General features: G+C 35.4%; 3 protein-coding genes, 1 non-coding gene and 1 pseudogene across 5 annotated transcripts; 1 reads left to right on the top strand and 4 right to left on the bottom strand.

Moving 5' to 3' along the window:
• Positions 1–15,847: 15,847 nt before the first annotated feature.
• On the top strand, positions 15,848–16,527 carry LOC120117900. Its single transcript, XM_039138070.1, has 2 exons — positions 15,848–15,926; positions 16,053–16,527. The coding sequence occupies exons 1-2, from the start codon at positions 15,924–15,926 to the stop codon at positions 16,416–16,418; spliced, it is 369 nt and encodes a 122-aa protein (XP_038994001.1). The 5' UTR covers positions 15,848–15,923; the 3' UTR covers positions 16,419–16,527.
• Positions 16,528–17,432: 905 nt separating this feature from the next.
• Positions 17,433–17,629, bottom strand: LOC120117950. The gene has a single exon (XR_005515707.1). It is a non-coding gene; the product is annotated as a U2 spliceosomal RNA (small nuclear RNA).
• Positions 17,630–18,046: 417 nt separating this feature from the next.
• On the bottom strand, positions 18,047–20,124 carry LOC120117899 (thioredoxin-like 1-1, chloroplastic). Of its 2 annotated transcripts, none has more exons than XM_039138068.1 (4): positions 19,833–20,124; positions 19,295–19,483; positions 18,930–19,094; positions 18,047–18,548 (listed from the first exon to the last, which is right to left on the bottom strand). In XM_039138068.1, exons 1-4 carry the CDS (start codon positions 20,079–20,081, stop codon positions 18,300–18,302), a joined length of 852 nt encoding a protein of 283 aa, XP_038993999.1. In that variant the 5' UTR covers positions 20,082–20,124; the 3' UTR covers positions 18,047–18,299. The 2 variants fall into 2 exon arrangements, with proteins under 2 accessions (XP_038993999.1, XP_038994000.1); XM_039138069.1 differs by having other exon boundaries at positions 18,061–18,548; positions 19,295–19,474; positions 19,833–20,120.
• A 442-nt stretch (positions 20,125–20,566) lies between these two features.
• LOC120117932 (pentatricopeptide repeat-containing protein At1g09220, mitochondrial-like) lies at positions 20,567–22,160 on the bottom strand. The gene has a single exon (XM_039138091.1). The coding sequence runs from the start codon at positions 22,158–22,160 to the stop codon at positions 20,658–20,660; it is 1,503 nt and encodes a 500-aa protein (XP_038994022.1). The 3' UTR covers positions 20,567–20,657.
• A 622-nt stretch (positions 22,161–22,782) lies between these two features.
• LOC120117947 lies at positions 22,783–24,210 on the bottom strand (annotated as a pseudogene).
• Positions 24,211–26,901: the final 2,691 nt, after the last annotated feature.

The following is a 26,901-nucleotide window of genomic DNA, read 5'->3' as shown; positions in this document are numbered from 1 at the left end:
GGAATCATCACTGAATAAATCTTCCAATGTCTTTATTTCATTTCCACGCTTCCATAATATCATGAAATGCTGACGTACTTGATTAATTTGTTCATAACCCATTGTAATTGTACACTACGTAAACTCATCAGAGTTTCCAAACTTATCCAAATCACTTATTAAATCCTCAGTCATTGAGGTTACCTAGTTCATTTTGCAATCATATCCATTCCAGTTACTTCAGGATTTTTCAGAGTAATTCAAACGTTCCTGAATTTCAGATACATGTTGTACTTCCATTCCATTCAATTTGGTCTTCGTGGTTGATTTGTCAAACAAACGTTCAATTATTAGTACTGAATACGATCTAGGCTGAGTTGAGCTGAATACTTCCAAAATTTATCATTGAGCCAAACTTGAGAAGACGAACACATGTTCCAGTAATATCTATGCCATTCAGGTATTGACATAGCTTTAGGGTTGATCTACTCACTTAAATTATTTTCCATTACCTTTAAAGGTAGTCCAATAGATATGCTTACTTGGATTCCTTAATTAATCCAAGACATTTACTTAATTTAGGCCATAAGGGTATTTTGGTAATTTTGATATTTAGTTTTATTCCATTCATTTCAGAGCTCGAGGATATTCAATCATTCCTAAGCTTGGTGATATTCTTGAGTCATTTACATTAAAAGGGTATTTTGGTCATTTTACAGATTCAACATATTTTAATCATTTCCTTTCTTTTGATCTTACTATTAAATTTAATCTTATCATTTATTTTAGTCCTTTCGAACAATTCTGACAACAGAGCACCCCGATAAATTATTCTTCAGGTATTTACTCATAACTCGGATATTTCTGGGTCAAGTGTATTATCAGATTTTACAAACGGAATATCAGGAATTCTCCTAAACTAAGTCAGGATCTTAACAATCAAATTCGTACTTAATCGAGTTAAGTACGAATCCTCGAAGTATTTTCTCATTCAGGGTTAACTCAGACTATTTTACCTCTCAAGGGCATTTTCGTAATTTCTGAACCATATAATTTCAATATTAGCTCTTAAAGAACATAATATAATTTAGAGATCCTATGATCAATTGCTTTCTTGAACACTCTCTGATCTTGAAACGGTTCTCTTAACAGACTTCTAGTATCATTCACAAACTCTCCTAACACTCTCTGATCTTGAAACTGTTCTCTTAACAGACTTCTAGTATCCTTCACAAACTCTCCTAGGATTAAAACTGGTTATCCATAATTTCCAAATAAAACTAACATTTCTTATGCACATCAATATTTTTATCAGATCAATATGTCTGTAAAATCCTCTTATCTAACTTCCATATTCAAATCTTATCTTTTTATAACATAAGGGTATTTTTGTAATTTTACCCTACCGGAGTATTCTCATAATTTCTCATTGATAACTCTGTAAAAAGACTACTTTTAAGGCCTTTTTGACTTAAGTTATTGTTTGTTTAAGGGTACATATAAGTCATTTTAGATGTATGTAGCTGCATGTAATTGCATTTGTGGTGGTTGTGTTATTTTATTTTATTAAGGTGCTATATGAGGAGGAAGGTGTGGTTTTTAGTGATGTGCAGGAAACAACAAGCAAAATAGGCGAGCTGGGAAGTAATGTCGCGGCATCACACGCTGAAGCAGATTGAAATGCCTCGGCATTTCTGGCGCAGAAAACGACAAAAATATACAACTGTATGTGGACAGCTAGCTCTGCACGTGAAATGATGGCTGTAACAGCCTGCTAGGGGACCACTGACACCTGAAGGATAAGGTTCATGCACAACATGTGATTCTAGGGGTATTTTGCACCCAACAATATCCCAACAACCTCATCATTACCCCTAGATATTTTTTATATATTACACCTTACAAGAAAGAGAGTGGGTGGAAGAAAGGAGACGCATATTGTAGCAGAAAAATCATATTTTTATTTTTCCTTTTCCTTTATTCTTCCTTGGGTTTTCCTCCATTGATAAAGCTTCAAGGAGTGGCGAGCTAGGCGCCGAGAGGAGCTAGCGAGCTAAGGCGGTTCGTGGTGGCCGAGAAGACCTTCGGTGGCGCGCGTCGAAGGCTCTTTCTCACTTCCCTTTGCTGTTATTTTATTTATTTTATTTGTGGGTTGTTGGAACAAATATTTTGTGGATTTTTCTATGGATATTTCGAACCCCACCATGAACTAACTTATTTGGTGGTGTTGGTTTAATGGATGTTTTAACTTTATTTTAATGGTATATTTAAGTTTATTTTGGTTCTTTATTTGCTTTGTTTATGAATGCTTCACCATCTAGGCTTGTAATAGACATGAAAATGTCCATTTCTTAGATGAAGGTTAGGTGTTCGGAAGAATCCTAAGCTAAAAATACTTGTAAGTATTCGGAAGAAACGCAAGGCAAGATCCTCATAAGCAATGGGTTATAGTATTTTCAAGGGGCTTTGAACCGGTCTAGGAATATTATAACATAATCCCTTAGATCTCGGAAGAGACTAGGATAGGATTTCAACGACTAAAAAGGGTATCTTTATCAATAGGGTAGGCTGTCCAACATCGTTGAGTGAGAGCAGATGCCTTGGCATGCTATTCTGTTAGGTTCATGTGAGAACATGTTAGGAAAGCCCTGTCGAGTAAGTAAAGACCAGATAGCTTAAATCTTCCTGAGAGATAAGTTTAGCATTCTTAGATCAATCCCTACCATTCATTCCATTGAAAGCTTATCACGTGAGGATTATATTCTTTTCATTTTATTTATCTTTTATTTATTGTTTTTACCATTTTTCATTGTCTTGACATTTCATCATTTTCAATACTAAACATCTATTCTTGCCACTGCATTTCCATTTGCTACACCATCACACCATCAATCCACATTCACCAGTATACACATATCCATTGTCGTGACATTTGTATATATCAAGACTAACTATACTTAGATAGAATAGTGCATAAACTTTACTCAATATCCTTCCAATCCCTGTGGAGACGATACTCACTCATCACTTTATTACTTGAGCTATTGTGTATACTTGCACATTATTTGCGTATATTTTATAATACTCACAACACGCAACACTCATCCAAGTACCTTTAACATTTAACCTTTGATGAAATAAATTATAAGTTGCAGATACAGGGCTGATTTCTTTATCACTAATCACAAACTTGTACTTTAATCTAACAATTCCTCAATCTCTTATATTAGTCATTCGATCCGTAATTAGTTACAAAATTTCTACCACATCATATCGAGTGTATAAATTATTCAACTCCACCAAAGTGACCAACATTATCTTGTTCATGCATTTATCAATATAAACATGTTCCATACAGCATAAAGAGGTAGTAAAGTATTACCTCGATTTTCGTGCAATACTGATCGACTATAAAAATTCTATTCGAACGCCTTTGATCTTCAATTCAACTTCCAATGATTCCTCAGATACATATCAACATAAATTATATATAAAACGGAGCTTAATTACGATAAACGGATCGAATCGGGTGATAAATCAGTGAAAATAGCTTACCGGGTTCGAATTTGGCGAAACGGACTTCGGATTCGGATTCAGGACATCGAAAACATAAAATATGACTTTTCAAAAATTTGGAATTTTTGGTCAAAATCAAAGTCAACGGGTTTGACCGGTAATATCTAGGTCTTCGGGTTCGAATTTCAAAAAACGGACAGCGGAATCAGATTTGGAACGTCGAAAAATGTCAGGATAGGTATACTCGGTCAAAGTCAAAGGTTGTTTAATTCCCGGTCAAAGCCAGTCAAAGTTTTGGTCAACAGTAGTCAACGCCGGTTAACGGTCAACGGGTCGGGTCGGGTCGGGTTGTAACAAGTCAAATCGGTCAACTATGCACCAAAACTGGTCAAATCGGTCATTTGGACCATCCCCACGCGCAGTGGCGGCGCGTGGGGGCCACTCATGTGTCCTATAAATCACGTAAAAATTTCTAAAAATTATTTTAAGTGATTTCGAGATACTTACAAAGATCGGTTCGAATTTTTGAACGACGGAGGGCTCGATTTCAACGAATCGGAAACTTTGACCGCTTCACCTCCTCACGCGCCGCCGTTGACAGAGACCAAGGATGACACCGGCAGACTCGGAACGGAACAAAGAACACGATGGTGCGGGAGGTGTCGTAAAAGGATGATCGGATCGTCGTGAATTGATGAAAAACCAACTAAAACCAAGTTATTACTGATGATACTTCCGACTGAAATTAACGACGAACGACGACGATTCACGACGAAAGGTTTGAGGGGTTTTGTTCCTTGGTTGACAACGAACACGATGGTGGTTTTAGTTCGTCGATCGGAGGTCGGACGGCGAGTAGATCGGAGTTGGAAGGAGGGTTGTTGGAGAAGAGAAATCTAGAAAATATGAAACCTGCGCACGGGGAAGAACTTATAATTCATCATATATAAGAAATGGTTAAATCATGGGTTTAGCCACTGAATTTCCTGCACTTTATAAAATGGTCTGCCAACTTTAAAACTTTATAATTTAATCCCCAATTTCTTCAAAAAATACCAATTAAATTCACCACTTTATAATTTCTTAAATTTTAACCCCTAAATTGGGGTGTTACAGGTTAAGTATGGATTTGATGCTCTCAATAAGGTTTTCACAGTCTTTCACTGTGAGTTTTCTGGTAATAAGAGGAATTCCTAGATAATGAATAGTAAAGCTTCCAAGATTAAAACCAGTAAGGTGTTTGATGGTGTTGACATTTCTGGTTGAAGTACCAGCAGTAAAGAAAACACACTTTGAAGCATTGAGATTCAAACCAGAAAATTCATAGAATTTTTCAAGAACAGAGGTTACACCTGCAACTGACTCCACATTTCCTTTACAGAATATCAGTAAATCATCAGCAAAGGATAGATGTGTAAGACCTATTTGTTTGCATTTAGGATGATAATTGAACAGTCCTCTAGCAACACATAAATTGAGCAGGCTGGAAAGCACATTCAGAGAAATAGCAAAAATAATAGGTGATAGGGGGTCACCTTGGGTGTATTTCTCGAAAAATCACCGGTGATCGGTATATTTACCGATCTAACACCGGTCAGATTATATTTCCCGATTTAACACCCGTAGCAGTAAATCGCTCCCCCTGAACTGCGCTATATGCAGATTTGGCGCCACGTGGGGTATAGCGTGCGCCCTGTACCGCGCTATACGCTGACATGGGTTACACGTGTGTATAGCGCGCCCCCTGATCCGCGCTATACGCCACGTAGGGGTGAATTATATTTAACGCGGTCCCTGGTCCACGCTATATCTTTTATCTGAATAATTACATATAGCGAGGTGCATGTACTGCACCTTATATGGTTATAACTACCCTCATCCGCCGGTTAAGTTTCTCACATCTCCTCGCATCTCTCTTCTCAACTTATAAATTAATACAACAATTCCGTCAACAAGTAATAATTCTGGCAATCTTCTCATATTTGATTTAGAAATTCGTGCGATTTTTCGTTATAAGGTAATTTTGTTATAATTTTTTAATTATACTTATTGTTTATTATCATTATTTGAAAAAAATATTATATTAATTATTTTCAATTAATTTTTATGTTTGTAAAATTGAAAAGCGGGAGCATACGTCGAAATAGTTTTGCGGTGCAGGTAATAATATAAAATTATATTATTTACGTTGAAGTGTAAAAATTTATTGTGTTATATTTTCGTTCATTTATAATTTATTTAATCAGGTTTGTTTCAGTTATTTTTTTTTGCAGATATAATATTGTCGCGCTTTTAAACTCAAAGAATGACGCGACTTTCAGCTATTGTTTATTATGATGGTGAAATTCGAGAAGATGAAACCGACGTTGTTTTTGTATCAAATGAGCTTGTTAAAATATCATTCAAGAGAAACATAACTCTTGAGGAGCTGATAACGAAGATTTCGAGGAAGATTCATGTTGGAAGTAGTAGAAGAATACCGTCGTTGCAGTACAGGTTTCCAACATCATTGTTGCCAATAACTTATACAGCGTTCGAACTTTCGAACAATGATGATGTTCAAATGATGGTTGAAGCTCAAAGTAATTATTCAGACGCCGCTATTGAGATGTATGCACATTTTGTTCAAGTGCGTACTGTTCGGGGTCAATCATTAAGCTCCCACTATGGCTGGTTGAACAAGTTGATCAAGTTGATAGCCCGACTACAGTATTGTGTAATGATTTTAATGCCATAATAGGGAGACATTCATCCGCAACTCCTTACGATATGTACTGATGTGGGTCCACGAACAATCCGTATGGAAACACCGCGTCCAGTTCAAGGGGAAGCCATTAATCTGCAAATTTCTTTGACCTTAATATGGAGATGTCATCGACGCAACAATCTGTGCAGTTTCCATTTGACACGATGGCTTTAAGCTCCAGAGGGAGGTATTCGACTACGAGCTTTTTCGATCTTAATGTCGATATGCCTTCTAGTTCAATGGGAAGACATGCAAGTAGTAGGTTCTTCGATCTAAATGTGGAGCGCATGCTCCACGAGAAAAACTGCTTCGTGAGCCTGGTCCGGATGGTGCTGAGACCAGACTATTCATTCACCCAGAATCACCGCAATTCAACTCCGATGGTGATGATGTAGATGAAGTTCCAGGAAATGTGACACAAACTGACCCTCCTACACACATGTATGAAGCTGATTATGGTGTAATGTACGGGCCAAAATTTGCGGATATGCCTCATCTCGGTGACTATGGATATTACTCATCAATAAATAATGGTGAGTTATCTTTAGGCATAGAGTTTTCAAGCAAAGAAGAAGCGATGATGGCTATAAAAAATTACAATATCCGTAATTCTGTTCAGTCCAGAGTCAACAGATCGACGACCGAAAAATATGTATACTACTGTGTGTGACGCAAAAACGGATGCAATTGGATGGTTCGCGTATCGAAAATGAAGAGGAAAAACAACATATGAGAACTAACAGTATAAAACGGTCCTCAAACATGTTATGTTGGAGAGGTCAACCAAGATCATCCCAACTTGGACTCTGAAATGATATGCCAAGCCATCATGCCCATGGTAAAAGCAAGCTCTCATATAGCTGTTGCAGTGTTGATTTCAGCTATACAATCGCAGTATGGGTACACTGTCTCCTATAAAAAAGCTTGGTTGGTAAAACAAAATGTCATTGTCAAACTTCATGGCGAATGAGATGCATCTTACAACGAACTTTCAGGTTGGTTTAGGCTGGTGCGAACGTTGAATCCTGGGATAATTGTGGACTTCGAAACCTCTTATGCATACCATTATGATCGAGTTCTTCGCGATCGAAGCCTATTCTACCGGGTTTTTTGGAGTTACCCACAGTGTGTTAATGCTGTCAAATACTGCAAGCCTTTGGTCCAGATCGACGAGACTTTCTTTTATGGAAAATACAAGCAAGTTTTATTATTGGCAGTTGTCCAAGATGACAATCACAACATTCTTCCAGTTGCTTTTGCTATTGTCGAAGGAGAAGATATAGATTCTTGGGCTTTTTTCCTCCGAAATTTACGTGCACATGTTATCACGAGGGAAAACATTTGTGTCATTTCAGATCGCGGAGCTGGGATCAAAACAGCAGTCTTTGGGTCCAATGTGGCAACCACCCTTTGTCCAACATAGGTATTATCTCCGACACATTGCTGTGAACTATCATGGAAGGTATAAGAAGAATGATGAGCGTCAATTAATTGTGTGCATGGGTAAGTGAAAGCAAGTTAGTAAGTTATATATTTTTTTGATCATTTTAATTTTGCAAAGAAAGCAAGTTAGTAAGTTATACATTTTTTGATCAGGTTATGAACTACTTCCTCGAACGTTTGAATCAATGCTTCAAGATTTACGGGCGAAGAACGAGGAATGATACGATTACATCAGCCTCATCGATAAAGAAATGTGGACGAACGCATATGATGGTTGATATCGATATGGACACATGACGACCAACTTGGCTGAGGCAATCAATTCAACCTTAAAGGGTGTACGTCACTTACCTGTAGCGACTTTGGTAAAAACTACATATTTTTATTTGGGGGCGCTTTTTGCAAAGCTCGGGGGACAAGCTCAAACCTGGATGCAAGGCGGTCATGTCTATCACCCTAGATTAGTTGCATATCTACAGAAAAAAAATTGCTGCATGAAATGAAATGTCTGTAACAAGCCTCTCTAGAAGGCATGAAATGCTTCGTGTCACAGAGTTACCGCGACCTCTTCAAGGGATTGAAGCTGTGTCGTTAAGAGTAAATCTAAGGGACAGAACGTGTGACTGCGGGTTTTTTCAAGCTCTGAAGTATCCATGTTCTCATGTGATAGCAGCTTGCTCGCATACACATCAAGACTATAACCATTTTGTGGATCCCGTATACCTACTATTTGAATTTTTAAGGTATACTAACCCATAGGTAATGACAAAGACCCTGATGAGGTTCAAGATTATCTTCCGATTGTACCAAATCCAAGTTTATTGAGGGAGCGTGGTCATCCAAAATCCAATCGAATTCATTACGATATGGATATTCGAGAAATATCTAGACAAGACAGAAGATGTGGCCATTGTAGAAACCCATGACACACTAGAAAAACATGTCCACTTCTGTTGTCATCAAGTAACAATTGATGAGGAAATGATGTATTTGTTTATCAAATAATAATTCTTGTATTTTAATTTGCATTTACTTCAAGTTAATGTCATTCGATAATCGCTGATGAACATTAAAAAACGAACACAATCATTAAATTTTATCAAACTAATAACAATTTGGTATTTAAATACAACAAACTTACAATAAGAATTAAATGGTAAATGATAACCAAATTACAATAACTGATATTAAATGGTAATAAACAAAATTAACTGAAATATATTAAAAAAAGTCCAACAAATTTAACAAAATAAAGTAAGTATTAAATGAGAAATAATAAAAAATTACAATTAAACAAAATAAAGTAAATACAAATATAATAAAAAAAATCTATCGATGTCTGCGTCGCGAATGTGTTCCGTAGGGCGGTGGCTATCAGTCTCGAGGAGGATTTCTTCATATCACTGGTTCTGACTCCTCGCTGTCATCGTCGTCGTCATCGTTGTCGTCATCGTCCTGAGCAGGTACATTAGGTTGATGAGGAGCTGATGACGATGAAGCACCTCCATAGAATAAGGACCCTGGAGGTGTATGACTGACTATCCCACCGGCCTGCGAAAACTAGGAAAACCCATACATCGATGAGTGTGAAAACTATACATGAGGTGTCTGTGCTGCGGCCATGGGTGATGAGACTGTACCCGCTAAATATCCAGTATATGAACCCCAAGTCGAATCTACAAATATAGACTCATAATAGTCTCCATGAGGGGTCATCTGTGACGGTGGCGGCGGAGGGGTTATAAAACTAGGTGAAGGCGGCGGTGACGCATCTGGTAATAGAAAGGTGATGGCGACATCATATATGGATGCGGCATCATAATGGCTACAGTGGCTACTGTGAAGGTCCTGCTGGTGCATCTAAGGATGAACCAGAAGCACCTGCTCTCCGTCCACGAGTCGGGGGACTATGGTGCTGTGTCGGTGAACGTCTCTGTCGACGTTGTGGAAAGGTCTGCCCTCGTGCATCCTCGGGAAGTAGAAACGATTTCTCGTTACTGTTGAACCACTCATAATAATCCTCAGCATACATCAAGAAGTCAGTAAAAATGGGCTCTCTACGTGGAAAACACCGATATCGATTCTCCCACAACACGACCCACTCATGATGCCTCACCAACTAATCTGTATCTGTCTTGCCTCGTCTATCTAAGCTATGCAACTCATCCATATTGTGAGGTGCTTTTGGAATTGGTTGAAAACAACCAAACTGCCGGAGCATGCGATCAGTGGAGTGCCACTCGACGGTCGCATAATAGATCAGAGGGATCATCGCCATCCAAACATCTGATGGACCCCTCAACTCAGGTGGAATCACCGCCCTCACATCATCAGTAGAATATGACACCCATTCAAACTAAAACAAATAATATATAATTTTTATCAAAATAATAATCTAATTATATAACTATAATCTAAAATCGATTTTTAAACATTAAAATTCATACTTGTGTGCCAGCCTTCTGGTCGATTAGCACCCTAATTTTTTCTAAATCATCAGGTAGCTCCTGATGATTTTTCCTATCAATAGACCACCTATTCAAGGAAAAAAAATTTATTATACGTTGTATAAAATTATTAATATACAAAATCAATTTTATAATTACCTCAGAAGTAGTGGAAATACGAATGGGTTCTTCACAACGGGACATAAAAAGGGTAATCGATACCATGCCCAAGACTGCAGCAGTAGGAGATATCCTCCGATAGCATTATGCCTGTAGTCAGTGGCTCCACACATCTCCCTGTACAACAAAGCCAAAACTGCCGAGCCCCAACTGAATGATCCGGCGAGACGAAAGTTGCTAAGATGTCGCAACCACATGCAGTGAACTAGGTTGCGCGATTTGTCAGACATCAGCAACCCTCTTATCAACTGCAATATGCATGCTCGTGCATATATCTTAACCTCATCCTCAGAGGCGTCTACGCTCAACTCCCGAAAATTGGCATCTAACCAATTTAACGGTATCCTACCTCCAATAAAACTTTCCGAGACACATCCTAAATTATCCCGACACAAAGTAGTCCAAGAACCGAAAGCTATCTCTGATATCACATCTCCATCCACCGGATGCCCCAGGTGCATAGAAACATCCTCAAGCGTGATCGTGTACTCTCCGCACGGAAGATGAAATGTGTGGGTCTCCGGCCTCCACCGCTCTACTAAGGCAGAAATAAGGTCTGGTTCTATCTTACAGTGACCCTGATATCTACCTATGTAACCAAATCAAGCCTCTACTAAATACGGCAAGACACGACTAGGTATCACTAACTTAAGATTCTTAATAAAATGATCTAATACACGGTCCTTCTCCTAAAAATAAATAATTAAAAAAATTAATTCTTAATCGAATAATCATGCATTAAATAAATCAACTAATTATTACTAATAATTTAAATTAAATTAAAACGTTAAAATGTTACTGTATCAGCAAAGTGTCGAGATATATGATTTCCATCCAAGCGAAGTAGACTGCCTTCCATTATATATCTGTAAAAGAATTATATTAGTAAAATATTAAATAAAGTAAAATACTTAAATAAATTAAATACATAATATTAAAAATATACCTTAAACAGAGAGAGTATTTGAGAGAATTTGAGAGAATTTGGTGTGATAAAAGTGATTGAGGATGAGGGTATTTATAGGGAGGATTGGGGTGTGAACGGGTGGGTAATTAAAGGTATATCGCGCCCCTTGTATCGCGCTATACCCCATGTGTCAGATAACCAGGTATAGCGCGGCCCCTGATCCGCGTTATACCCCTACGTGGCGTATAGCGAGGATCAGGGGTCGCACTATACCCACGTGTAACCCATGTCAGCGTATAGCACGGGGTAGGGGGCGCGCTATACCCCACGTGGCGCCAAATCAGCATATAGCGCTGGGCAGGGGGTGCGCTTTACTACTACGGGTGTTAGATCGGGAAATATAATCTGACCGGTGTTAGATCGGTAAATATACCAATCACCGGTGATTTTTTGGGAAAAACTTCGTCACCTTGTCTAATTCCTCTTGCACCTTTGAAGAACCCAATCAAAGTACCATTAAAAGATATTGAGTATATTGGTTCAGTGAAACATACTTCAATCCATCCAATGAATTTATCTAGGAGATCTAAAGCTTTCAAGACAACAATGATAAAGTTCCAATGTAGTGTGTCAAAAACTTTTTGAAGGTCAATTTTCATTGTATATATAGGGGATATGTTTTTCTCCCATAACCTTTAACCACTTCTTGAGCCATAAGTGTGTTGTCAACAATGCTTCTACCTTTAATGAAGGCAGTTTGATTAAGAGAAACCATTCCAGAGATGAGGTTTGACAGTCTTTTGACAATAATCTTTGATTTCTTCTGATGTAATTTCTTTGACAAGGCTAGAAGCAGAATCATGAGGAAGAGAGTAATTAAGAACATCTTTAAGGCGACGAAATAAAGCAATTGCTTGACCTATTTCTTTACCGACTGCCGAATTTCACCACCAATTCACACACCTCCCTTATAATATATACAAGGAATGAACGGGAGGTTCATCGGCAAAAGAAGGTCTTAGTATGGAGAGTGTTTTTCTTGATGTGCTGCTTATGAAGTGTTTACTTTTAAACATTTGACAAACTTCATCTTTGAAGTACTGTTTGTCCTTCTTCGATACTTGTTTGCAATGTCTATCACTTGTTTTGATTAGGGGTGTAAATGAACAGAGTTCGATGAATTGTTGGTGACACGTTCGTACAATATTCATTTATGTTCGTTTATTAAGTTAAATAAATGGGTATGAACAAATTTTTTTATGTTCATTTAATAAACGAACGAACACGGATAAATGTGTGTTTGATTCATTTATGTTTATCAACAAACTCGTTTATCGACTCGTTCATTTATTTTCATGAACAAGCTTGTTTACTTGGTTCTCCTTTTCCTTTTATTTTTTTACATTTTTAAAAATTGGTGAAGGTAAGGATTAAATTGAACACATGGTAATAATTAAAATTTAAACCATGAATTTTAAGAAGTTTAAGCACTATTGGCGTAGTTTTATCATTTTTATTTAGTTTAGATAAAACTAAAAATTGAATATATAACCAATTGATAAACAAACATTAAACAATCATGTTTGTGAACGTTAAATGAACATGTTCGTAAATATATTAACGAACACGTTCACGAACAATAAATAAAAGAACACGAACACTTTTAAAAATAATAAACAAACACAAATATGATATTAAAAACTTAAAGAAACATAAATTAAATATAAACACTTTAAAAAACAAACAAACAAATACTAACATAATCATATTCATTCAAGTTAACTTCAACTACCCCTAATTTTGATGTACAGTTTTTATCTGCCAACGTCCACAACAACAATAAAACATTCAATCTAGATGACCGTCGAAAAGATGAAGCCACATGGATCTTAACTACAATGATAAAAGATTGTTGACAAAAATGGGATCTACCTGATGTGTATGTGTTTACAGGCCACAGCTTTGGGATCTGTCCTTGGAAAATCGCCATCATACCCAAAGTTGGATGCTCCATGAAAAAGACCCAGATGTGTTTTTTTAACAAAATCCAGCTGTGTTTGGAGCATGTTTGATTGATGCTGATGTTTCTTTGTTTTTGTTTTTTCTCTCTCTCAAATGCTTTGGTGGATTTCCATAATGAAAAACAGAACAACATAATAATTTTGAAATAAATTCAGTTAGTCGGAAATACATAAATAAGAAAATAAATTGGATAGTAATAGTAAAACTTTCCTTCGTGAAAATTCAAAGGCCTGATTTTAGAATTTTCTGCAGGGACTAGGGAAAGAACTGTTTATGGACCATTCCGGCTGCTCCACGCCATCAACAATATGGAAAGTGGGCTGTAATCCAAAAACTTAATTTGTCAACTCATCACCCTGTTTATCCTTTCTATATACACATCACATATCAATTCCAGTGTTGTTGGCCTGTATTGAGAGCCAAAACATAGAGGTAAAGGCTGTAGATTCATATTTGAAATCAAATATATTTCATAATCCTTGGTACTTGCTTTTCTTATCATGGTGAAATTTGCTTCCACGTACAATCTTCGGGTGCTTTGGTTTATTTTGGCTCGCCTAGTTCAATTTATTAATTTTTTTTAATAAATTAAGATGATTACAAGATAATATATATTTATAATTTTTTAATTATTAATAAAATATATTTTATAAATATAATTATTCGAACCTAAAACATAATGAGAGCATTTACTAAATGGATTCTCAAATTATTAAACTTAGATACTGCACATTTATGTTTTTGAAACAGAAATTGATTACGTGCCAGTATATTTTTTTGACGGGTGTAAATGTAATATATTACAGTTGAAATGATATAAGAAAGAGGCTCAAGAATTGATTACGTGCCAATATAATTCTTTGACATTGAAAACACTATATTTTTCATTCCGCGAAATATCCAAGTTGGCAGTGACTAATGTGAGGTTGGTCTTTATTACATCAGCAAGAGGCTGAGTTTTGTATTGGTTTATGCTTTGGGACGTAATGTAATAAAAACGATGTTTATTTAGTTAATCAGCTTTCAAACTAGAATTTTTAAACTTAGATATTTCAATTATAAAATGATGTGGAATAAATAAAAATATCGCAAGACAACCTTACAAAATATCACGTAATAAAAATACGAATCAAGTAACCTTAATAGTTAAAGAATCGTTGTTATTTTTAGAAGTTTGGGGTTGAGCACCATGTATACAGAGATATTAATATTCATTATCAAAATTATAAAAATCTTTGAGCAGATGCTAACATGTATCCCCATATTAATTAAAAAAATCACGTAATAAAATAAAATTAAATCATCTTAGGTATTCTTTTTTAAAAATTTTGTTAAAAATATTTTTAATATTTTTAAATTATTTCATTTATACTATTTTTTGTTAACTTTTTAATTTACAAATTATTTTTTGATAATTTTATTAAATTTTAAGAAATTTTTTGAGAAACATAATGTATGTCACACAATTATATATTCGATTGATAACAAATGGTAATTTTAAAAATATATATACTTTAATCTCTAAATAAAAATGTTTTACAAATAAATTATTTTACCATTAAAATTGATATAGACATTTAATATAATTTATATAATAATAAATTTAGTTATTAAAATTTATATTTTTAATATTTTGATCCTAAAATATAACTATTCATATTTAATTTATTTTAATTAACTTAATCATTTTTACGACATTATCAAACTAAATGAATCTATCATATTATAACAACTGTTGAATAATAATATTCTATCATAAATCAACAAAGTTACTGTTAAATTTTTATAATACCAACAAAATAATATAACATTTATAAGAGAAGAATAAATACTAAATTGATAAAATCTTTAAATATAAAGGGTTAATTTTTTTGAAATATTTTGAATTAAGACCAAATTAATAGAATGAACAACTTTAAAGACTCAAATTGTTATTATATCAGTCCATATCATTGTTACATCTAATCAGGGATGAATATGGGTACCGAATCTGACCCGACCCGATTAGGTCTGGTTTTTTTTTTAATTTCGGGTCCGGGTCGGGTTTTTTAAAGGTGATGTTCGGGTCGGGTCGGATTCGAGTTTAGGGTTAAAATACCGACATGACCCATCCCGAATTTTTTTTACCTTATATATCTAGGAATAATTACAACAATACCCCTCTATATATTATTTTTTCAATTAAATCATTGTTTTTATTGAATAAAAATAATATTTTTTATTATTTCAGGTCGGGGTCGAATCGGGTGAAGGCCTGAAGGGTATATATTTTTGGGTCGGGTCGGATCGGGAGAAGAATGTAAAATTTTCGGATTGGTCGGGTTGGCCGAAACCCGACCCATGCCCATCCCTACGTCTAATGTTTTAAAGATCAATGTCTTATTTATTATGTATTTTAACTGAGTGATTAAATTATAATGTTTATAAAAATGTAGCTCGTATGTTATCAAACATACAATTGAATGATATGAGATGTATTTTACCCTAAAGTTTTTCATTAGGTGATACGGTCAGGAACTTTGGAAGAAAAAGGCCCCTTATGCTGAGTCAGTCAAATGGACGGGGGCGTCCCTTCTCTTCATTCTATATTTCTATATATACATCAAAATCAACTCACCCCTTCACACCACCGGTTCTTTCAGCATTCCCGTCTTCCATTTCCGAATCTTTGCGTCCTGCTCCCATGGTTAGATTTTATATTTTCTGCTATTTCAATTTCCCTTTTTGGATTTTATTCAACAACAACAATTAGGCCTTTGATTCTGTTAATGTATATACCACATATTGTACTTTTTTTGGGGGGGTAAAACAGGATCTCCGAGATGCAATTATTGTTTTGGCTCTGGAAGCTGAATTGGAAAGGAAACGAGAGGAGAATAGGCGGATGAAGGAGTTGCTAAGTGCAGCCCAACTTGAGTTTCAGAAGAAGGTTAAGGAGTGTGAAATGCTCAAGAGAAAGAAACAGGACATGGTTACCAATGAAGCCGCCAATCAAAAGCTGGTTCATGAGTTCATGCTCTTTATTGATGCAATTGACAAAGACGGCGATGGGAAGATTGCCCAAACTCTTGATGAAAAAGCTATGATGAATACCATTCTCGCTGTGATGAACGGTGGCGGAGATAACAGCGGTGACACTGGCGGATTTTCTGTTAAGGACGGTAAAAGAGAAGCATGAAAAAGTTTACAACTGAATTCATAGTTCGACCCTCCTCTTTTGGATTGGAACATTATGGTTGTTGTTGTAGCATAAAAAGCCCAGTGCTTAATGTTTTCTTGTGTTTATACGGTTTTGTTTTTGTTCGTTATGTAACATTTTCAAGTTCATGTTTCTTTCCTTTTCTCTCTCTCTGTTATGTAGTAATCTTCTAGACAAATTGTGTGAAATAAAATAACATTATGAAAACGTTCCCTTCATTCTTTTGTTATCTCAGTTAACAGAGCGTTTCTGTAGTAATTTTAGACTCTGACCAAAGAACACCAGAGGATTGCTTGCAAGAAAGAATGAATCTTCATATTACCCAATTTCCCTCGACATTTGTTTACAGAGAATCTTGCAATTCACTGGCATGGAATTCGACAGGTTTATTTATTTATTTATTTATTTTTTACTATAATCTTCAAATTACCCAGTTGCCCTCAACATTTCTAAAAGCTCTGTTTCTCGAATGTTTACAGCCCAGTCCTGACTCTTGCCTGGAACCACTTTCGCATATCGGTTTAAAAAAGTTCTTGCGTGGTTTTTCTGTATTGAATTATACACCGACAGTTCGAATTTTGAGCTTTCCAATGTAGCCCGGAACATACTTGTATCATGCACATTATGGAATGCAAAGAGAAGCTTGGGTTTTATGAATCAATCATTGTGTGTCTTCCTGATGGAAAATCCCGAACTTTACATTCGATTATAATATAGGAACATCATCCTCAACGATTGGTTCCATAATATCACTACCGATAAAGCTGTCGGATTGGCTTCGATCCTCCCATGGATCGGAGTCTCAGATAAATATAACAAAGATTGATTCAACCATCTGTTATTATTATACAAACATTTTGTAAATGATTTTTTTTTTTGAAATTTCCAGTCACTTACTATCTACGGGAGAGTAAGGATTAACGGTTGCAGGCACTAGTTAGGACACGATGGTGGGCATGTAGAAAAACAGAAAACAAATTGAACTACAATTGGGTGGGGTGCGCCAGGCTCGAGCTAAAGTGCAACGCTTGAGCGACGCGCGAGAGACCCAATAGCAAGCTATTGTTGTGGTCCCTCCCCCTCAAAAAAAAAATTTAATATCATGTGGGCCGATGACCCACGTATCAGATATTAAACTGATAAGAACAGATACTACACTTGATCTTAGCCAAAAAGATCGAGAAAGGTATGCTTTCCGCCTTCCAAGCCCGCCCGTTTTATAAGCAGCTTCTTCATTTTTTTACGCCTTCCAAATGAAGGATTAAGAAAATGTAATCCACCACAACTTCCCGGACGATTACCTTCATCTTCATCTTCGATTTGCAGACAATTTTTGTGCCCTGAACTTCAAAACAGTTATTTCTTAACTTTTATTATTTTCGATATATTTCTTTTGATGGAATTAATACATATTTCTCGTACATCTTTTTCAACAGTAATGCTAAACTAGCTTCGAATCTGGCATTTGTTTCCTTGCTGGAATGAAGGACATGGGGATTCCTTTGTCATCAAACACTAAACACAAAGGAAAGAAGAAAAGGAGAAGGCTTTCATTCTATATTACCATATTAATATATATAAGTATATTTATTATTATGAATGTAATCTTTTACATCAACATATTCACAGCTACTTGCTCTTCAATCACCCTTGAACCAAAAGCGGGCTAGGATCCAAAAAATTAAATCCATAACCTACAACTCCATGGAGGAGACAAGTTGCCATTAATGGCATTTCAACCTCTACTATGTTTTCCATTTATAACATAAATGTTTGTATATGGAAGACGAACATGGAACTCTGTACTACAATGGCAACTGTGGGGAAGACCTTTGAGGTCTGCCAAAAGGAAACCTGACATCATCCCCCAGCACCAACCAAGGTTTTCCCCTCACTCTCTTTCGGGTTTAAGCATGTTTTCGATACCAGGATGTCTTTCTTTGCAGGAACACGATACGGATTGGGTTGAACTGGTTTTGGTTTGTAGGTAAAGGAAAGGTCTTTGTTGGCAGCTAATGCCAATAGCTCCTTCTCATCAAGACCCTTTGCCGGCCCAAGGCTGCATTGATCTGTTGTGTGCTTTGCCAAAGCATTCTTGAACTTTTGGATCTGTGGAATCATTTCGACCATTGTAATTGGAACATATATCATGATAAACATGGTGAAAAATTCGACAACATAGACTATGGCAATGTCAAATGAGATTTGAAACCAGTTGCATCAGCTGAGCTGCGATCTATCTGTCAACAATCTTGAAAACTAAGCGAAAGCGACGAAATCAGTTTTGATTCTCATAGCAAGTTCATAAATGTGACTCTTCCAACAAGTTATTCATTTTCACCATTGGAATTCAAGTTCCATATATTTGATTGGAATGCATCATAGTGGGAAAATGAGCATAAATTGACAGATAAGGTGCTTTTCTACAATTCTATTCACTAAACGTATCTGATAAAATTTGCATCAGAAGGGAGGGAGTACAAGACTAACCGTCGCATTGGTGCAGCTAAACTGGCATAGACGCCCCTGCGCTCCACGATAGAATCGGAAGAAAGGCAGCACATGGACATTAAGGCTATAACACATGGATTTGTGCTCCTCATAATTCACCTGAAGAAACTGCGAATCCGGGTTCATCTTTGCCAATTGACAAGTCTACCAGATCCCAACATTCAGAGTCACAATTCATCGAAATACGAGCAACACAAATACATGGAGATGTACAAATATGCAAAACAAAGTATACAAAACTACGAATCTACATTATTATAACCTTGGGGGAAAATAGCACTGCAATCACCAGAAATACAACATAAAACAAATGATGTAAGTCTATGAGTCTACATTATTACAACCTTGGGAAAAAGAGCCTTGCAGCCACCACAAGCAGGGGAGTAGAAATCTAGTATAACGAGTTTATAACCAGCATCGAACAGAGCGTCCACAAGGTCTTGTGCAGATGTCACTTCTTTCATATTTGGTTGCAGTCCAGTCTCCCACCACTTTGGAGTTTTACCAATAAGGCCAGTTCGTATTTGATTCAACTAAACAATACCAGAAGACAAGAGAAACCAATTATTATTTGTTTATTGATCTTTGCAACAGATCAAATTATGGGGGGAAAGGAGGTTTAATCATAAACCAAATGTACTACCAAATATGTTAGAGTTTAGTATAATTTATTTAAGAGCAAAAACCAAAACTTTTATTTAAATATTTGAAGTTTGTTCATAGGCATGTGAAAAACTAAGCTAAGAACTGTAGAAGGTTAATAAGAGAACGCGTTAATTACCAAGAAACTCAAAAAAATCATATAAATTAAGAAGCAATATTCATAAATGACGTGCCTTTTCAAGATCTGAAAAAAAAAACAATAAAGTTATTGAAACCAACCTGTACTTTAAGGGGAACCTGAAGAAACCTTCTCGTGTCCACAATTTTCCTTTCCAAATAGACCACTCTTTGCCCATTAAAATCACACCTCAAAGCCATAGATTTCATCTTCAAGGAAGTAAATCTATCTTCTTTAAAACAAATCCCAGGAATTCTCCTAGAATACAAAGAACCTCCACCTTTTTTATTCTTCTTCTGGCTATGGTCACAAGCTGATAAAATACTTGTTTTCCCCAAAACCTTGGCCATTGTTTGATTTGTCTATTTGTTTCCCATCAACCAAAACCAAAACCCAGATTGAAAATTGAACCCTGTTCCTTTAACTCCTAAAGCAAACTAAAATTAAATATAAAAATAAGAGTTTTTGCTGTGTTATGTATGTATTATTCTTTAGAAGTGGTTGCCTTTATCTTTTATTTTGTAGGCTTTGCCAGTTTTTTCTTGGTTATTTTTAGCTCCAACGATTGACCTTAACCGTTCATCTATATTGTCTTGAGTTGAATCCAACCATATATTATGTTTTTGTAATTGGAAAAGGGTTGGCCGGTTTTCTTGCTGGTCAAGAGATGCATGTAAATGTAATTAGTCAGTCTTTTGACACGTGGTATTATACCTAAGATTTTGCAAAACTAAAGGTGGATTTCAGACATGCCTTTTTTCTAAAAAAAATGACCTTTGTACTTGTTCATTTATAATATAATACAAGTTCGGTTTTCTCATCCAATCAAGTTCACAGATGAATTTGTTGAAACTGAAACTGCAGTACAAGGGATGAATCATCATCAACAACTATGGTTACACATTAGAGTATTAGACACCAAGGTCTCAGGTCACACTAGACCCAGCAACTTTGATGGCATTCCTCTTCTCCATCAATGTCCTCAAGCTCTCAGCATCTGCGAACCTTCTGGCACCCGCAAGGATATTCGACATAAGAACATAGTCACCTCCATATCTCTTCTCGGTCTCCATTATCTTCGATGTCACCCTCTCACCCATCTTGACATTACCGTAAAAGCTACAAGCACCGAGCAGTATTCTCCAAACCACTTCATTTGATATCTCACAAGGAATCTGTAGAGCAATCTGTTCGGCTTCTTCCAACCTCCCTGCCCTCCCCAACATGTCCACCAAACACCCATAGTGCTTAATGTCAGGCGAGATTCGATACTCATTAACCATCTTTTCGAAAAAATTGAGCCCTTCCTCAACCAGACATCCATGGCTACAAGCATTTAAAACACACACAAAAGTGACCCTATTTGGCTTCCAACCATCTTGCTCCATCCTTTCAAAGCTCTCAACAGCTTCTTTCCCCATCCCATGCATTGCAAAACCTGATATCAATGATGTCCATGAAACCAAATTTCTAGTAGTCATTGAAATATCTTCGAAAAACCTCGATGCACTTACTATGCAACCGCATTTTGCATATGCGTCTATAAGCGAATTCATGACACGAATGTCGGACAGAAGAAACCCTCTTTTCAATCCATAACAATGAATCAATTGGCACATCTTGACATCTCCAATGTTCCAAACAGCTGGCAAAATAGCTAAGAGTGTTATTTCACTAGGATCAACCCCAACATCGGCAACCATTCTTCGAAACAAACGTAAAGCTTCCCTATGCCTGTTCATCCTAGTGTATCCATCAATCATCCCACTCCATGAAACAATATTCCTATCGGGCATCCCTTCGAACAAAAAACGTGCAATCTCGATATCTCCTTGCTTAGCCAAGCCAGTGATCATCACATTCCAAGTAACATGATTCTTCTCAGGCATTTCATCAAACACTTTCTTACACTCAATCAACCCCCCACTTTCTACATACATGTTAACCAGCACGGTTTGCACATAAAGATGGGACTCAAAACCCATTTTTATTTCAACCCCATGAAACTGTTTGCCTAAAGCTAGGTCAGCTAAACTAGCACAAGCTTTAATAAGGAAAGCATAAGTAAAGCTATCAAATTTTAAGTAAAGGTAGAAGGTTTGGACTTGTTGGTAAAGAAAGATGGCATCTTTGGGATTTTCACAAACAGAATAGCATCTAAGTAAAGCATTGAAGAGTCTAACAGATTGGGAAAAAGAGGCAGTTGTGAGTAAGTGAGAATGAACTTGCTTTGGGACTCTTCGATTTGTTGGGTTTTCGTTTAAGAATGAGAAAAGGAAGTATTTTTGACAGTTATATTGATGTGAATGGGAAGGATGGGTTTCTATTTGTTTAGGTGACCCAGGTGAAAGCAAAGAATTGAATGAACGAAGGAACCATAGAGAAAATTTGGTTTTGGATGGAAATGGAGGTTTTGTTGACTTCAACATGGCTTAGAGACAGCATAAGCGATGAAAAGGTTTTGGTTTATTTTCAGTGAAAATTTGTTAAAGCTCTGTTTATTGTATCATTGTTTATGATTCTTAAAGAAATCCAAATTTTTGGAAATATTTGAAGGGAAAATTTGGATTTATTAATAACTGTAACATATAAAAACAGGAATTTCTGGAAAATTTTATTGAGCCAATCAATGAAAAATGGAGAACAACCCGTGTTTTTGTTGTTAAACTATCTCAAAATCTCACTAAATTACCTTAAAATATTTTATTTAACATTAAACTTTTAAAAATTATAAAATCAATATTAATTTTTTTTAATTTTATTACAATATAAATATTAAACCATTAATATTATGCTCAACAAATGTTTATTGTATATAAAATTAACATATGTTTATTAATGAATGATCAAATAGTTGATCATAAATTATTTTCATCATGTTATAATTAAAATTATTTGTAAAATTAATGAAATTATATGATTAATACATACTTGAATTTTAGTTTAACCTTGAAAAAAATTGTGCTCAACTATATAACATGTGACAGATGCTTATACCCGAGTGTAAGAAGAACCTTCACCTTCAAATACGTTATTTACAAAGTGCGAATATGATATAAGTTTTCTACAAAAATTTGATACATTTTCAAATACTTCAAATATTTCTACTCAAGTTTTCACATTTGTTTCCAATACAAAATCACACATGTTCAATCTCTGACAAATCTTTTTTTTCTATCCTTGGAAATGAAAATGATGATTTGGAAGTAAACTACGGTTGAAAAATGGCTGGTTTACTAATTTGTATCGAGTCAAATCAGATTGGCCGGTGCTCTTAGCGTCACTGCAAGAACCGATATGTTTCTTTGATGGCTCCAAGTAATCCTCATCAATGCTTGAATATTGGCGCTTGACTTTGTTTTCCATTTGGAGCAACCTGCTGTCACCGGCGGCCGGTGTCTGTTCGATGTTCCGAAAGCTGAACGGCGAAGATTCATATCCAGTTATGTCGCACTGATTATCTGCAAGAAAACTACTGAGCATCGAGTAGTCGGTGGCATTTAACAGATTGGAGAAAGAACATGATTTCTGGGGACGAAGGCTAATAGTATTATTGTTGTCGGTTGAAGGACTTTCCAAGGCTGGTAAAAGGGCATCTTGAATGAACTGTTCTGCTTCATCTTCCTCTTGGACTTGATCATTTGCTTCTGCTATTGATGTCGAAGACAAAGCATGGGATTTCTTGTAGATGCGGCAAAGAACCCAATCATCCAACTAAAATCCACGGCAAATATAGAAAATTGAGGAGTCAAGTCACTATGTAAAATGCAATGATTTGCGGTGTTTAAGAAGAGGCTCTTACCCTCATGGAGCAATCTTTAGACCTAATGGTCTACTGTTGTAGTTAGAGTTAGGGCTTTGTGAAAGTCTATACTCATGCATGATCCAGTTTGTTTTTATCCCCTTCGGAGGCCTTCCTTTGTAGAACACCAAAGCTTTCTTTACACCGATATTCGAATGCACTTCACCCCTTCCAGTTATCATTGAAGATGTAACTATAATCTTATCTGTCCCAGTTGCTTTCCAATACCCAGATCCAGCTGCCCTGTTCGGCCTTGCACCATTAGGGTACTTTCGGTCCCTGGGGCTGAAAAAGTACCATTCTTTTTCACCAAACACAGACTTGTCTGATGAAAAACAACATGAAACAAGATATAAGACATAACATTATTACCACATTAAAACAAGTTCAGAAATGATTACTTAGATGATAACGTTAAAAAGGGTTGTTAAAGGAAGACTCACCTGGTAAGTCCCAAGGATCGAACTTGTAGATATCGACATCGGCGATGATGGAAGCGGGGAAAGGTGAGGAACTGAGTTTCTTCATTAGATAATGAAGGACGAGCTCTTCATCTGTAGGGTGGAATCTAAACCCTGGAGGCAAACTTGAATGCTGCTGTTTCATGTTTTAATTTCCCCAAGTAATTAAGTTATTAGCTCCGAAAAAGAGAGGGTTTAGGAGTTATCAAAGTTTGGTTTTGGAAGGCAAAATCAAACACACAAAACAGGAAGAAAGAATTGAAATTTTTGAGAGGGAGGAATGCTGGGGTTTTATGGATGCAGGATTTGTGTGGAAAATAATTCATTTTTTTATTTTAAAAATAAATATATGATCTAACATAAAATTATATATTTAAAAAATGTTTATATGGATGGTCGTGCGTGGGCGCTCTTTTTTGAAAATCGGACTAGTCGGTTCAACCGATTCAACTGAAATCGTTGTTTAGTCCGGTTTAATCTAAATCGGTTGAACCGCTATTAGTGAACCGGTCAGAACCGATGAACCGTTCGAACCGGATCGGCTGAAAACCAGGAAAAACGGGAAAAACAAGGATTTTTTTTTTTTTAAAAAAAATTAAACCAAACAACGTCGTTTGTTAAACGAGCCAAGTCGAACTTGAGTATTGCTGAGCTCGACTCGAACTTGAAAACTTTAAAAGTAAGCTCAATTCAACTCAAACTCACAAGCTAAAAATTATCAAGTTCAACTCAAACTCGAAATATAATATTGAAACTTGAACTCAAAAAGGCTTGAATTCTAAAAAAAATTAGAAGCTCAATTGAAGCCTAAAATTCGAGTTTGATTGAAGTGAAAGAATAGTTCACTCAATGCTCACCAAAAGGCTTCATGATTTTGAATGTCAAATTACCGCTATTATTTATAGAAGTTAGTTGTGATGCGCTTCTATGTTTCTTAGCAATGTGAGATTGATTTGTTCTCATATTTTTACTCTTTAGACTTTTGGGATGCTATTCTATGTTTCTTAGCCATGTGAGATTGATTTAAAAAAAATTAAACCAAACAATATCATTTTGTTATGATTTTTTAACTTCAAATTTATTTTTTAATTATAGTTATATAATTATATTTATTATTTAATATGTTTTACCTTAAATATTATGTTGTAGTTAATTTGAATTATTTTGTTTCACTTGATGTTATGGTTTTTAACTTATATATGTTATGACTTGCTTTGAATATGACTTGTAATATAAAAATTATTTTTTATTAAATATTTTTAGTATTTTTATTTAATTTTTTAAATAATTATGACGTCGTCCGATTCTTTCGACCGGTCGACCGATTCAACCGATTGAACCAGTGAACCGATAATATGACCGGTTCACTAACCGGTCCGGTTCTGAAAACCATGGCGTGGGGGAATGAGTTGGTTTTGGAAAGGTCCCAAAATCCCATGGAAAGTGGAAAGTGGCAGCTATTGGTGGGGAATGTTGAAGATGATTGGCTATCGTTTTGACTAAAGATTTTTTTTCTCTCCTACGTATGGGGAAAGGTGGCGGCTTATTAAGCCATGATGTTAGTTTAATTACATCATTTGCTTTTGTCTGTTAGATAAATCCTATTCCTTGCCACGTTTCTTCCCTTTCCTACGTTTTGGATCTATCTCCTTCGCATTAGATTTTGGATAACGTGTTAATATATTTATTAATTTTTAAATTAATATTTAATGTATGTATACATATAATATGTTAATGAATGAAATGGTGATAGATTATTATAAGATTCTAAATATATATTTTTTTAATTTCTAAATGTATCATTATACTATTTAATTTAATTTACACTTCTGGACAGACTGGAACTCAGAGAATGAAATTCCATGCGCCTACCCCAAGATTTTTTTATTGAGGAATTGGATTCCATTTTGGCTATCATTGTTTATAATTTTTTAATGTTTTTCATTTTTCAAAAGTCCTTTTAAGATTAAAAGCAAGTAATTTTAAACAAACAGACCAAATATTTAGTTTTTGGTTTAATTGTATTGAAAATAATTTAATTATGAAACGAATATTACAATAGTATCGAATATGTATTGAATGAAATAAAAATATGTATTTGATCAAATTATATAATTTTAATATAAATATAAGGGTTTAAATATCTAAATTTCGAGTTTTGTTTTCTTATTTAACAAGCCTTAATTTAATGTTCAAATGATACTCAAGCTATAATATCCTCCTTTTGTTTTTATCTTATGTGGCATGAAATATGCATTCGATTTTTTTATATATATATTAACCGAAGGAAAATCCAATCAATTAAGATTAAAGATGACTTTAGAGAAAGAAAAAAAAGGACTTGAGGAATTCAATTCTTGACTAATCTGCCGACACACGCGTGATACAGACATGGATTGCTTGATTTATTTATTTTTTAAATATATGGCGGGTGCATTTTGGATTGATAATTAAATCCACATATAATACGAATCTTGCCTAACTCGGAATTTTCCAGTTGACCCTAATCCTCATTTATATATATTTTTTAAAATTTATATTTAATTTAATCAATTATATCGAAATACTTGAATGAGTCTTATATTTTTAAACCGCAACTCGTCGTTTTGGAAAATGGCTAAACAGACGATAATGCAAGTTTTACGTGAAAAACTAAACAAATTTACGCGTATATTTTTCATTTAATCACGTGCTCGAATAGTCTTAGTTAGCTTCGTTCGTTACGATTTAATGTCACTAGGAGAAGACGATAGCGTATTGTATGGAGTAGGGAATAGCCAGCATTACTTAATTATTTTATTAAATTATACTAATCAATCCAATTCGATATTTTCAATACGAGAAAGTGTCAAAGTTGGACAGAAAGAAGATGAAGACAAAATAGTAAAAATACACTTTAAAATTTAA

The sequence above is a fragment of the Hibiscus syriacus genome, unplaced genomic scaffold (genome assembly GCF_006381635.1).
Source record: "Hibiscus syriacus cultivar Baekdansim isolate YM2019G1 unplaced genomic scaffold, ASM638163v2 tig00110324_pilon, whole genome shotgun sequence".
Taxonomy (NCBI): Eukaryota; Viridiplantae; Streptophyta; class Magnoliopsida; order Malvales; family Malvaceae; genus Hibiscus; species Hibiscus syriacus.
Note: the sequence above shows the minus strand (reverse complement) of the source record. Positions and strands in the feature narration are given on the sequence as shown.

Excerpts from the sequence above, each read along its gene's own strand:
- LOC120117899 (XM_039138068.1), bottom strand. The coding sequence starts at position 20,081 with ATGGCCAAGGTTTTGGGGAAAACAAGTATTTTATCAGCTTGTGACCAT. Across the intron at positions 19,484-19,832 it reads AGGTTCCCCTTAAAGTACAG|TTGAATCAAATACGAACTGG; the intron begins GTTGGTTTCAAT and ends GGTATTGTTTAG. Across the intron at positions 18,549-18,929 it reads TTAGCTGCACCAATGCGACG|ATCCAAAAGTTCAAGAATGC; the intron begins GTTAGTCTTGTA and ends ATGATTCCACAG.
- LOC120117932 (XM_039138091.1), bottom strand. The coding sequence starts at position 22,160 with ATGTTGAAGTCAACAAAACCTCCATTTCCATCCAAAACCAAATTTTCT.